Here is a 12546-nt window from a genome sequence, read left to right as displayed (position 1 = left end):
AGCGTCAGCATTCCAACACCAGGGGCCAGCGATGCCTTCCATTTGATCATCCACACACCACACTCAACCCCTCCACCCATGTCCGCCTCAGTCAGCCGCTGATACCCCATGGTTGAGATTAGAGCTGTTGATGGAATGCAGCCCTCAGAGAGGGGGTGCTCACCGCCTGCCTGCTACTCTAACAGGCATGAAGCATTCTCAGTCATACAGAAACAGACCCAACCCGTCTATGCTGACCACATATCCTAGACTCATCTACTCCCATTTGCCAACATTTGGTCCATATCCCTCTAAACCCTTCCTATCCATGTCCCCATCCAGATGCCTTTAAATGCTGTAACTGTACCAGCTTCCACCACTTCCTCTGGCAGCTCATTCCATACACACGCCACCCTCTGTGTGAAAAAGGTACCCCTCAGGTCCCTTTTAAATCTTTCCCCTCTCACCTTAAACCTATGCCCCTCTAGTTTTGGACTCCCCTACCGTGGGGAAAAAGACCTTTGCTATTCACCCTATCCATGTTCATGATTTTATAAACCTCTATAAGGTCCCCCCCTCAGCCCCCAACACTCCAGGGAGAATAGCCCCAGGCTATCCAGCCTCTCCCTGTAGCTCAAACCCTGCAACATTCTTGTAAATCTTATTAGAAATGGACATCAATTACTTTTTACATATTCCTTGACTTAAACAAATTCAGCAATTTAATACGGGTGATCAGCTCACAAAGAAAAAAATCTACTAGGTTTCTATTACAGATCCACAAGAGGACAGCCGTTCCAAACTCAGTGATACTTAGGTTTGAATTTTCATAATACAGCAGAGGCAGGAACAGAGATGATTAGACACAAATATGACACTCCAAGAGGTGTGACTTGTTTTCTGGCATGGTTCTGATGTGCGGTCAATTTTGGAGTGGAACTACATCATGGGAAGCGCCTAAAAATAACAGGTCTGCCATTTGGCTCACTTTATTAGCTTGTTGAAGAGCATTTTGCAGCTTTCAAAAGGGGACATGGGAAATAGGGAGGGTGAATAATCTTTACCTGAGGAGCGATATAGAAGCAGGGAGCCAATCATGACCCTAGGGTAGTCATTGCATGAGAGATGGAAAGCAGGGAGACCAGAATTGCATGCAGTATTCCGAAGTGGCAGAGCCATGTCCTGTATGGCCACAACATGACCCGCCCCCGCACCAACGCCTACCCTGACCTCAGGCTGGTAATACAGAGGGACCTACCTTCTTTCTGGCTCTTCTCACCCTCTCCTTTCAGTTTGCCTGTGTGAAGATACAGACAGGAAATCAGAGACGTTAACACACAGAAGGCAACCGTGTGAGCAAACAGAGGGGAGCCTGTGATTTAAACACAAAAAAGTGCCTCAGGGTGGGGGGCAGGTTCAATAACTGGTATTGCTCTCGGAGAGAAATGAAAACTCCTGAAAAGTTTGGAGAGGTTGGGCTAGCATCTGCACAGTTACAACAGGCAGCTCAACTGAAAGATACAAACTACTCAGGGATCTTAACAGGGTGAATCTGGAGCAGATGGCTTCCCCTCGTGTTTAAAAGGCAGGGGTCACCCTTTTAAACCAGAGATGAGGAGAACTTTCTTCTCAGTCACAGTCTCGGAAACTCTTGGCATCCTGCCTCTTTGGAGAAAGAGGCTTTGAATCACATTAAGGCAGAGGGGGTGAGATTATTGGGAAGCAAAGGGGTGAAAGGTCATCAGGAGTGTGAAAGGTCATCGGGGCAGGGCATGAAAGGTTATCGGGGCAGTAAAGGATTATCATGGGGGATGTATAAGTTACTGGGGTAGAACATTATCGGGTGTGAACGGTTATCGGAGCAGTAAAGGATTGTCGGGGGGCGCTGACGGCATGTAAAAGGTTATTGGGGAGACGGTAGGCAGAGGGGAGTAATCACATCAGCCATGATTTTACTAAATGGTGGGGCAGGCCCGAGGTGGGTGCAAGGGGCATACTCCTGCTCCTGGATCGCATGGATTTTGTACCCTTGATGGTGCATCAGCCTATGGAAAGATAAAACGTACGCAGAGACTGGCTTGGGGCCATTCAGGGCTGTTGTAACGCTACCCTGCCATTGCTGCCTCAGGGACACTCTCCACTACCTGAACCATCTTCCTCAGTCCTTTCCCCAGCTGTCAGGGCCACGTCACATTCCGATTCCGAGTCAGACGCCGTGGCATCGTCCTCGTCGTAACTGTCATCGCCGCTGCGTTTCCTCTTTCGCTTCTTCACCGCCTGAAAAATACTCAAAGGGTAAGTGCCCAGACTGAGCTGGGGAATGGAAACCCAGCTGTCAAAGCAGCCTGCTGACAACGGCTGGTCCATAAAGCCATCTCTCCTCGGTCTGGGGCTGTCCTGGACACATCAGGCTCAGTCCTGAAGAGAACACAGGGACAGAATATCAGAGGAATTGATTGGGGCAGCTCCTTGCTGCTGGTGACAGACCACAGCAAAGAAGCCTCAAACTCTTCAAATCAGACCATTCAGGAGACTGGTCAGGAAACTATTTTTTTAAAATTTATTCACAGGATGTGAGCATCTCTGGCTAGGTCAGCATTTATTGCCTATTCCTACTTGCTCGGGGGTGGTTAACAATCAGCCACATTGCAAATCACATTGGCTAGACCAGTTAAGGATGACAGTGGTTTCATGGTCATTGTTTGATTCTTAATTTCAGATTTTTTTTTGTTACTGGCATTGAACAAACAGCAGGAAATTGGCCTTATTTCTGCTCCTTACAGAAATGGTAAAAATGTGAAACTCCCTCCCAGTCAATGAGCAGATGTTGGCGCAATTGATCACACTAAATCAGAGATCAAGACTATTTTGACTGCAGTATTAATGAAAGCAGAGATAAATTGACAAAGTGTGATGGCAGAGTTTGGCTGCAGATCCAACATGATCTTGTGGAATGGCAGAATAGACTCAAAGGGCTGAATGGTTTGTTCAGCGAGCAGAAATCAGTCAGGACGGTAACCTGTGAATCAGCTGAGATCCCCCCTGCTCCTGATGAACGACTCCCTCCAAAACACAACGACAATATTCTGTGAGACAATGCAGGAAATCACAAAGAACTCTGCGCACCCAGAGAGACATGGTTGACCCAGTCCAACTTGGGCCAGGGCTCTGCTTAGCCCTCGATGGAATTTTCCTCCCCCTGCCACCTCCCACACCTCTCTGTTAGAAAGTGAGAACAGCACATTATTACAATCAGCAGTAACTAAAGGAAAACGCACTTTCACAGGGACTGGGCTTTCTTTGGCCGGCTGAGGCTGGTCAGTGTCATCCTTCTCATCCCCTTCTCCCTTCTGTTCCTCCTCTTCTCCCGGTGACTCTTTCAATTTACTGTCTTCTTTGTCCTTCTTCTCTTCCTCAGCTGGCTGAGTGTTTTCTGCCTGAGGAAGGAAGGGAAGCAGGTTACACGAGGTCCAAGCTACATTTTATAACCAATATCTCGCAGCGCATCAACACACGCTGCACCCAACCACCAAGAATAGCAAAACCACTGTGACCTTTTTGCTGTCATCTTCCTTCTCGATCATCTTCTTGTCATTATCCATGAGCCGCCCTTCTTCCTTCTTCCCAGGTTCCAATTTTTCTGCCTTTTCCTCTTCATCCTCCAGCTCCAGAATTTTCACGTCATTTTCTGTCCCACCTTCCATCTTTATGACAGCTGCCAGGCAGGAGAAAGCAAGCAGATGTTCAAAAATGGCTGTGATTGGAGGCATGGTGGGCGTGTGTGAGAGAGAGAGTGAGCACGCGTGAGAGTGCACGGGAGGGGGTGACTGCGTGTGAGAGAGAGTATATGACAGTACGCGTGATAAGGTGTGTGTGTGCGCGTGTGTGCGAGAGAAAGAATGTGACAGTGAGAGTAAGAGAAAGTGTGTAAGAGACACTGTGTGCGTGACAGAACGTGTGTATGTGAGAGTACACATGACAGCGTGAATGTGAGACAGAGTTAGTGTCTATGTGAGAGAGTGTATCTGCTCTCCCACCAAATGCAAAAATCAGTTGCAATTACAAACAAGATCAGTCTGGATAACTCGGTTAGCCCTGGGTTGGGACGCAGCGTAAGTAATTTCATTTCTACAGCACCGTTACACGATCTCATTTCCACTGGGAATCACAATCGAAAATATGAGACAGTGGAGACAGAATGAACCATTACCAGCATCTAAAGCTTTCATGATGATATTGGCTTTATCGATGTCGAGTGAAAGGCCCTCGAACCAGCTGTGCTCCATCAGGTAACAGTACACACTGAGGCGTGTGCGTAGGCCATAGTCAGCCTCTTGCTTCCGTTTCCCAGCTTCATCTGGGTGATACTTTGAGCGGAACCTTGAAACGGAGAGACAAGCAGTAGTGAGTACAAACCAGAGTGTTGGAGCAGAGAGCAATCCTGCAGTAAGTTCACAAGAAAACATGCAGCAAACGATTTACTATAGGGAGAGGGAAATGATTAAACAAGGCAGAATAACTGCTCAAACACGGGCTGTAATCTGAGGGTTTCCCATCTTGGCCCCTGTTGTAATAACATTAAATGTTGTGCTTGCTACACCTACATTGGCTGGAGTGGAACAGGGACGGGAGTGTTTTTCAATGCCACCTTGGTCAGGGTGCACTCCCCAAACACCTCGATGAGGCTGCCTCTCCCAACGCAGCTCAAAGCGCCCACTAAAGAGCACTTGAGGTCCTGCTGTGCACATTCACAGCACATGGGCTGTACTCCACCAAGTGCACAGGAGGCCAGGAGCGGAGAGCAGCTCAGTTGGGACAGTGAGGTCAGGCAGTATGGAATATTTCTTGGGGTGGTGGTGGTGGGGAAGGGCAGGGGGAGCTTATGAACATGTAAATTTGGTGCACAGTAGGGCCTTTGAGCCTGCTCCACTCCTCAGTATGGAAGCAGTATATTAAGGAAAGCAGTACTGCAGACAGTACTCCAGATGTGGCCGCACCTGCATAAACTGGATCATAACCTCACAATCAACGGTACCATCCTGCGAGCTTTCCCGATTACTAGCTGCTCGTGTCCGCCAATCCCTTGTGATTCATGTACCAGGGCACAAAGATACCACAGCACCCTGGGCTCTGCCAACCCTCTCCATTTCAATAATAAGCTTCTTTGTTACTTTCCCACATGATACTCCATTTGTCAGACCTTTTCCCACTCGCTAACTGATATCTACTCTTTTGCTGACTCATTACATCCTCTTCACTATTTACTTTCCTCCTTATTTTTGTGTCATCAGACTTCCATTCCCTCCAGCCAAGTCATTTCGATAAGTTGGAAAACATGAAGCACCAATCCGCGCGGCAGCAAGATACAGATGTTTTGGTCAAACCAATCGACACTGACCACAATCCCAAACTAAACTAGTTCCACCTGCCTGCTCCTGGCCCATGTCCCTCCAAACCTTTCCTGTTTTGAGTATTTATCCAAATGTCTTTTAAACAGTGTAATTGTGCCCACATCCACCACTTCCTCTGGGAGTTCATTCCACATGCAAACTGTGTAATATAAATTGTCTGGAATGTCTTTTTCAAAACTCTCTCCTCAAAAATGTGTCCCTTTGTCTTTAAATTCCCCATCCTAGGGAAAAGACCATTAACTCTATCTATACCCCTCGTGATTTTACAAACTTCTAGAAAGTTGCCTCTCTACCTCCTACACTCGTTAAAAAGACAACTCATTAATGCCTACTCTCTCTGCTTCCTCTAAGCCTTCCATTCATTCCAAAATATTATCCCTACATCATCAAGCTTTTAGGTTCCACAATAACTTCTGATGTGGCACCTTATCGATGCCTTCTGAAAATCCAAATGCAACATATCCACTAGCTCACCTTTAACCACAGTGTGTAGTGCATCCTCAAATAACACCAACAGACTGGTCACACATGATTTCCTTTCACAATGCAAAAATGCTCCTAAACAGATCATACAATCTGCACTAAAATTCAAGTTCTGAGATGAGGTCAGAAAACATGTTTTCACACAAGGAGGGAGGAAAAGTTCTGAACTCTCCCTTGAAAAGGCTGAGGGTGCAAGGCGGGGGTGGGTTGTCAACTGGTGATTTAAAACTGACATTGAGATACATTTGGTCAGATTTTGGAACCAGGGTAAATTGAGGAAGGTTAAGCAGAGATCAGCCATGATCCAACTGAATGGTTAGGCAGACTGAAGGGGCTGAATGGCACACTGCTGTTCCTGAGGGTCACTGTGGTTGGTGTGACCAGCGAGGTAAGCTGGGACAGCCTCTACAACCAGATTTCCTTTGTCCCCTGTGGGTTAAGGAGCTAGTATCACCACCACCACGAGCCTGCAGTAGTCAGCTCCGACAACACACTCGCCCCTGAAATGATTGAGAAGGGGGTGAGGAGGGAGAGTCTCTGGGTCACACAGTCCCCAATATCACACAGCATGCAGCCAGTTCTCAAACAACCTTTGGGGTTCAATGACTGACAAAATTCCTGCCTTGCTTAGCTCATCCCCTCTGGAAAGTCCCAAACAGAATCAACGTACGCCAGTTAATAGAGAAAAAAATCCTACCAAAAGAACAATGAACAAATCACCAAATTAATTTTGTGTTTTTTTTTTAAACCTTTTTACTTCAAGAATTGTTTTGGCAGCTTACGTACGGATAAAATCATAATACTTAGGTGTCGAAGTCATCTTGAAGAATCTCAAGTGTGCGAGCGAGCGTTTTTGTAGACTCTTTTCATTACCAGGGATTTTTGTTCCTCACTAACTAAGAGCTAATACTTTGGGATTACTAGACACTGCATTGTGCGCAGTGTGTGGCTAACTAACTGTTCTCAGTACAAAAGTTTCCACTGCAGCGTGCCAGGATTTGCTTCAGATTTGCTCTCCTGCACCTTGTTTTCGAAGGGGGGGAAGAAAGGTGTCAGAATTAACATTATACAAACAAAAAAAACTACAAGCTCCAGATAACAAAAGGACAAAAAATTAAGAGGTTAGTTCATAGAGATACCTTCCCCTCCATTTGTTTATGTTAATGAAGAGGGGCACACTCCACGCCAGAATTGCTGCTTCTCCTGAACAGAATCAGCAAACGGAATAAAACACCCGATAGACGGAGAAAGACAGACAGCGAGACAGAAAATAATGTGCGAGCGTTTTGCAAATATTCATCTAATTGCCACAGTTTCACATTTTATCATCACTGTATGTAGGGATAGAGGTTGGGCAGTTATCAGCTTATCTGAATTTCTCCCGACGTGCAAGCTATCCTCTCTCACACCTTTCTCCTGTAGGGAGGCTGATGGGAGATACCAATCGTTTTGCCCCACCCGCCACCACAGGGGGCATTCACACAAAGGCACTGAACAGCCGCAGGCTTTGGGAGGAGAACACCATTGGCACAATGCACTAGGCCAGCTGTTACCAGGCAATCACAGACACAGCTATGCATGTTCACAATATCCCCCCTTCCCTCAGGAACCCCCTCCGCCCTTCCCTCTGTTGCTCCCCCCTCCTGCAAACACTCCCTCCGCCCCTCCCTCCCACAGACCATCCTGTAGACCTTCCCTCCGCCTCTCCCTCCTGCAGATGCTCCCTCCACCCCTCCCTCCCGCTGACACTCCCTACCTCCGTCCCTCCCACCATCCTACAGACACTCCTACTGTCCCTCCACTCTCAAACGCTCCCTTTTTGCCTGCTTCTTGAGGTAGGAGATGAGAAATGCAAGTTCTGGCTGGTCTTTGATTGTCGCTGCTTTAGCCCAGGCACACCAAGGACAAGCGATGGGATCTACTCTCAGCAAGGACTGGAATAGTCTGGACTCTTGGCCCATTCTCACAATCACAGCGCTTTTGTCCAGGAGGTCAACAAAGCTTAGATTTCGGACCTGCCGAGATGATGGAGCTGCTGTGCTGACATTGTCCATGGTGAATACACCTTGCTCATTCTTTGGAAGTTGCGACACTGAACGGGATATATCACTCTTCATCAACTCAACGCCCAGGTTAACTCTTTCACACCAAAATGCAAGTGGGCACAGGACTCGAGAGTCTTCACAAAAAGTGGCAAACATTATCAAAGCAAAATCAACTCATGAGGTTAGAAGGAAAGGTGATATTAACTGACCTTGCTCTCCCTGGAATACAAACGAGTTAACGAGTAATTTGATTGAAGCTTTTAGGGTTTGATGGTGGGAGAGAGGAAGCGGGCAGAGGGGAGAGGGAAGGAAGGAGGGAGAGGGGTGAGAGGCGAGGAAGAGTGCACAAGAGGGAGTGAGAAAGTGAGAGGGAGTGAGCAAGAAAGACAGACGGTGAGAGTGAGAAAGACAGAGAGACTAGAGGAGGTGCAACACATGCGACAGGAGGGGAAAAAACCTTTTCTGCTGACAGGGAATGGAGCCCCAGGAGAAAATAAACATTATATCTGAGCCAGACCATTCAGGGCCGAAGTTCCGAAATGTTTTCAGACCAATGGTTGGAGTGTGGAAGGTTGTCCCTCACAAAGTAGATGACACAGTAGATAAATTTGACGTCAGTACATTTTTCCCAGACAAAGAAATTGAGGGATATCGAGTGAGGAGACAACGCTTCATCGGACTTTGATAATGTTTACAGGAATATCTGTGCCCACGGGATGATAGTGGAGGCTTCCAGCAATGCCACAGTTACAGATGATTCAAAGAGTTATTTCAGACGTTCATTTCTTCCACACCATGTGGCCAAAATGCAGCTGCCCAGTCAGGCGGACAAACCCGGCTCACTACACCCCAGTCAGGCCGACAAACCGGGCTCACTACACCCCAGTCAGGCCGACAAACCCGGCTCACTACACCCCAGTCAGGCCGACAAACCCGGCTCACTACACCCCAGTCAGGCCGACAAACCCGGCTCACTACACCCCAGTCAGGCCGACAAACCCGGCTCACTACACCCCAGTCAGGCCGACAAACCCGGCTCACTACACCCCAGTCAGGCCGACAAACCCGGCTCACTACACCCCAGTCAGGCCGACAAACCCGGCTCACTACACCCCAGTCAGGCCGACAAACCTGGCTCACTACACCCCAGTCAGGCCGACAAACCCGGCTCACTACACCCCAGTCAGGCCGAAAAACCCGGCTCACTACACCCGAGTCAGGCCGAAAAACCCGGCTCACTACACCCGAGTCAGGCCGAAAAACCCGGCTCACTACACCCCAGTCAGGCCGACAAACCCGGCTCACTACACCCCAGTCAGGCCGACAAACCCGGCTCACTACACCCCAGTCAGGCCGACAAACCCAGCATGTTATGCCCCAGTCAGGCCGACAAACCCAGCTCACTACACCCCAGTCAGGCCGACAAACCCAGCTCACTACACCCCAGTCAGGCTGGTAACTGCAGTATGGCACAGCCAAGTCAGACTGACAAACCCAGCGTGTTATACCCTATCCCGAACCCGTCCTTCTCCTCAGATTCAGAGCTATAAGAACCATTCTGGCAGGCACAAGGCTGCCCCTTCACGGGATAATACTGCTAGGTGCATATTCAGGTCCATAAGGTCCTCCAACACAGTGACTACAAGGCTCAGTGAGCAATGTCTCTCAACCTTTAATGTTCGATAGACCTCTGAGAGGTACAAAGGTCCTCTCAGAACGAAGCTCTTTAGAGTTGAGGCTCCCTTCAGCAAGGGCAGCAAACTACAAAGCCAGCCACTCAGACACGGAGTAGACCGTTGTTAAATCCCCAGGAACAGAGTTATACAATCCAAAAGGAGCGGCTACACAGAAAGGAGGCCACTAAGTAAACTGCAGCAGGCACAGGTTTGTAATGGGGAACAAAGCGTGCAACCTTTTTACAATGGAGGGGGAGGGAGGGGAGGGGGTGGCAGGCCGGCGACAGAGGGGTTGGGGAGGGGCGACAGAGGGGTTGATGGGGGGATAGTGACAGCGGGAGCGGGGGGGGGGGGGGGGGAGAGAGATAGCGACGGCGGGGGTGGGTGGGGAGATAGCGACAGCGGGGGCGGGTGGGCGAGATAGCGACGGCAGGGGCCGGGGGGGGGGGAGATAGCGACAGCAGGGGCGGGGGGGGAGATAGCGACGGCGGGGGGCGTGGGGGGATAGCGACGGCGGGGGTGTGGGGGGAGATAGCGGGGGGGAGATAGCGGGGGCGGAGATAGCGGGGGGGAGATAGCAGGGGCGTGGGGGATAGCGACGGCGGGGGCGTGGGGGGATAGCGACAGACGGGTCGGCGGGGGATACCGACAAACGGGTTGGCGGGGATGACAGGGGGTGGGGGGCAGTAGCGGCGGGTGGAGGTCCCGGTGAGGAGGCTGGTTGTGTGCAATCCTGTGTGACTCCGAGCCTCGTGTCCCCGTCTAGTGGAGGGTTATCGAGAAGGGAGAGTACAGGACTTTCCCAGCCAGGCACTGGCACAGTCTGAGAAAACTCGGAGAGGGACAAGCAGAATAAACAGGAGGGTACAAATCTTATCAAACAGCCATAAAGCAGAAGCAGCTCCCACCAGCTACAGGCGTTTCGTTAGCAGTTACACTTTCACTAATGAATGGCTGGTTGACAGGCACAAGGACAAGCTTTCAAACAGGTGCCCTCACCATTCCTCGTCCTTGTGAGCCAGGAAGAAGTCCTGCATCTGCTGGCGCCGAAACTCAATCTTGTACTCGTTGTAGCGTTTCACTGACTCCGTCTCATCCACAGAATCATCCAGGGACAGCAGGAACTCCTTGAAGGTCTTCATCACTGGGGGTGGAGGGCCCACCTCCAGGTCATGCAGATTGCCCAGCCTGGGGGTAAAAGGAACACTAACAGCGTCGGTACAGCATGCCCTTGAGTTTCACAGGTAAACCAGACCACAACCTTCTGACCCAGGGTGAGCTATCACAGGGAAACGGGCACAGTGATGGGGCAGGGCTAGGGAAGGTCAAACAAATTCACACTCCACCATCTCTTATCTTTGAAGCACACGCTCCTCACTCTGTCCGATGGGCTGTGGCCATTCCAGGTGGCAGCACACCACCCCTTCCTCAAGGCCAATAACCACGGGCCCTGCCAACCTCACCCACATGCCTTAAATGCGTAAAGGCACAAACACACACACCCATGTGAACACACACTCTCTCTCACACCCATTTAAATACTCATGTACACTTGTACTTACACACACACTTCTTATTCATATTGTGGGATGATGGCTAGGCCCAGTAATTATTGCCCCGTCCCTAGCTGCCCGCCCTTGAGCTGCCTTCTTGAGCCATTGCAGTCCATCTGCTGTGGGTTGACTCACAATGTCCTTGGGGAGCGAATTCCAACCACGTTTGGCACGAGCCCCCAGATGTTAGTGAGGGGGACTCCGCAGGGTCGACAGGGCTGTTTCTGCCATTGTCTGTTCTGGTGCCTGGGTCGCTGCCGGGTGGTCCGTCCAGTTTCATTTCTTTGAGACTTTGTCGCGATTGGTACGAGTGAGTGACTTGCTAGGCCCTTTCAGGGGGCAACTCAGAGTCAACCACACTGCTGTGGGCCTGGGAGTCACATATAGGCCAGATCAGGTGAGGATGGCAGATTTTCCTTCCCTGAAGGGCATTAGTGAACCAGATGGTTTTTCGGACAATTCACAATGATTTCATGGTCATCACGAGATTCATAAGCCATAAATTTTATTTTTGAACTCAAGTTTGACATTCTACCATGGTGGATTTGAACGTGGGTCCCCAGAACAATACCTGGGTCTCTAGATTAACAGTCTTGCGGGCTATTAATCGCACACACACACATGTAGATGACAGAATCCCTGCAGGTGTAGAAAACAGGCCCTTTAACCCAACAAGTCCATACCTACCCAGCCCCCTATAATCCACCCTAACCCGCACATCCCTGGGCGCTATGGGACAATTTAGTACGGCCAATCCACCCTAACGTGCCACATCCCTGGGCACTACGGGACAATTTAGCACGGCCAATCCACCCTAACCCGCACATCCCTGGGCACTATGGGACAATTTAGCACGGCCAATCCACCCTAACCCGCACATCCCTGGGCACTACGGGACAATTTAGCACGGGCCAATCCACCCTAACGTGCACATCCCTGGGGCACTACGGGACAATTTAGCACGGCCAATCCACCCTAACCCGCACATCCTGGGCACTATGGGACAATTTAGCACGGCCAATCCACCCTAACCCGCACATCCCTGGGCACTATGGGACAATTTAAGCATGGCCAACCCACCCTAACCCGCACATCCCTGGGCACTATGGGACAATTTAGCATGGCCATCCACCCTATCCCGCACATCCCTGGGCACTACGGGACAATTTAGCACGGCCAGTCCACCCTAACCCGCACATCCCTGGGCACTATGGGACAATTTAGCATGGCCAAACCCACCCTAACCCGCACATCCCTGGGCACTATGGGACAATTTAGCATGGCCAATCCACCCCTATCCGCACATCCCTGGGCACTACGGGACAATTTAGCACGGCCTACCCACCCTTACCTTGCACATCTTTGGACTGTGGAAGGAAACTCACGCAAACACGGGGAG

The 12546-nt window shown here is 50.1% G+C and overlaps 1 protein-coding gene across 1 annotated transcript in view; it reads right to left on the bottom strand.

Moving 5' to 3' along the window:
• The window catches only part of srrt (serrate RNA effector molecule homolog (Arabidopsis)), a 35818-nt gene extending 24190 nt beyond the window's left edge, over positions 1–11628 (bottom strand). The window contains exons 1-7 of the mRNA XM_059642567.1: positions 11612–11628; positions 10594–10800; positions 4190–4359; positions 3534–3694; positions 3258–3416; positions 2124–2256; positions 1238–1276 (exon numbers count right to left, since the gene is read on the bottom strand). Of these exons, the coding sequence (XP_059498550.1) occupies positions 1238–1276; positions 2124–2256; positions 3258–3416; positions 3534–3694; positions 4190–4359; positions 10594–10800; positions 11612–11628 (886 nt within the window). The remainder of the gene's footprint in view (positions 1–1237; positions 1277–2123; positions 2257–3257; positions 3417–3533; positions 3695–4189; positions 4360–10593; positions 10801–11611) is intronic.
• Positions 11629–12546: the final 918 nt, after the last annotated feature.

This window comes from Stegostoma tigrinum, chromosome 45, assembly GCF_030684315.1.
Source record: "Stegostoma tigrinum isolate sSteTig4 chromosome 45, sSteTig4.hap1, whole genome shotgun sequence".
Classification (NCBI taxonomy): Eukaryota; Metazoa; Chordata; class Chondrichthyes; order Orectolobiformes; family Stegostomatidae; genus Stegostoma; species Stegostoma tigrinum.
Note: the sequence above shows the minus strand (reverse complement) of the source record. Positions and strands in the feature narration are given on the sequence as shown.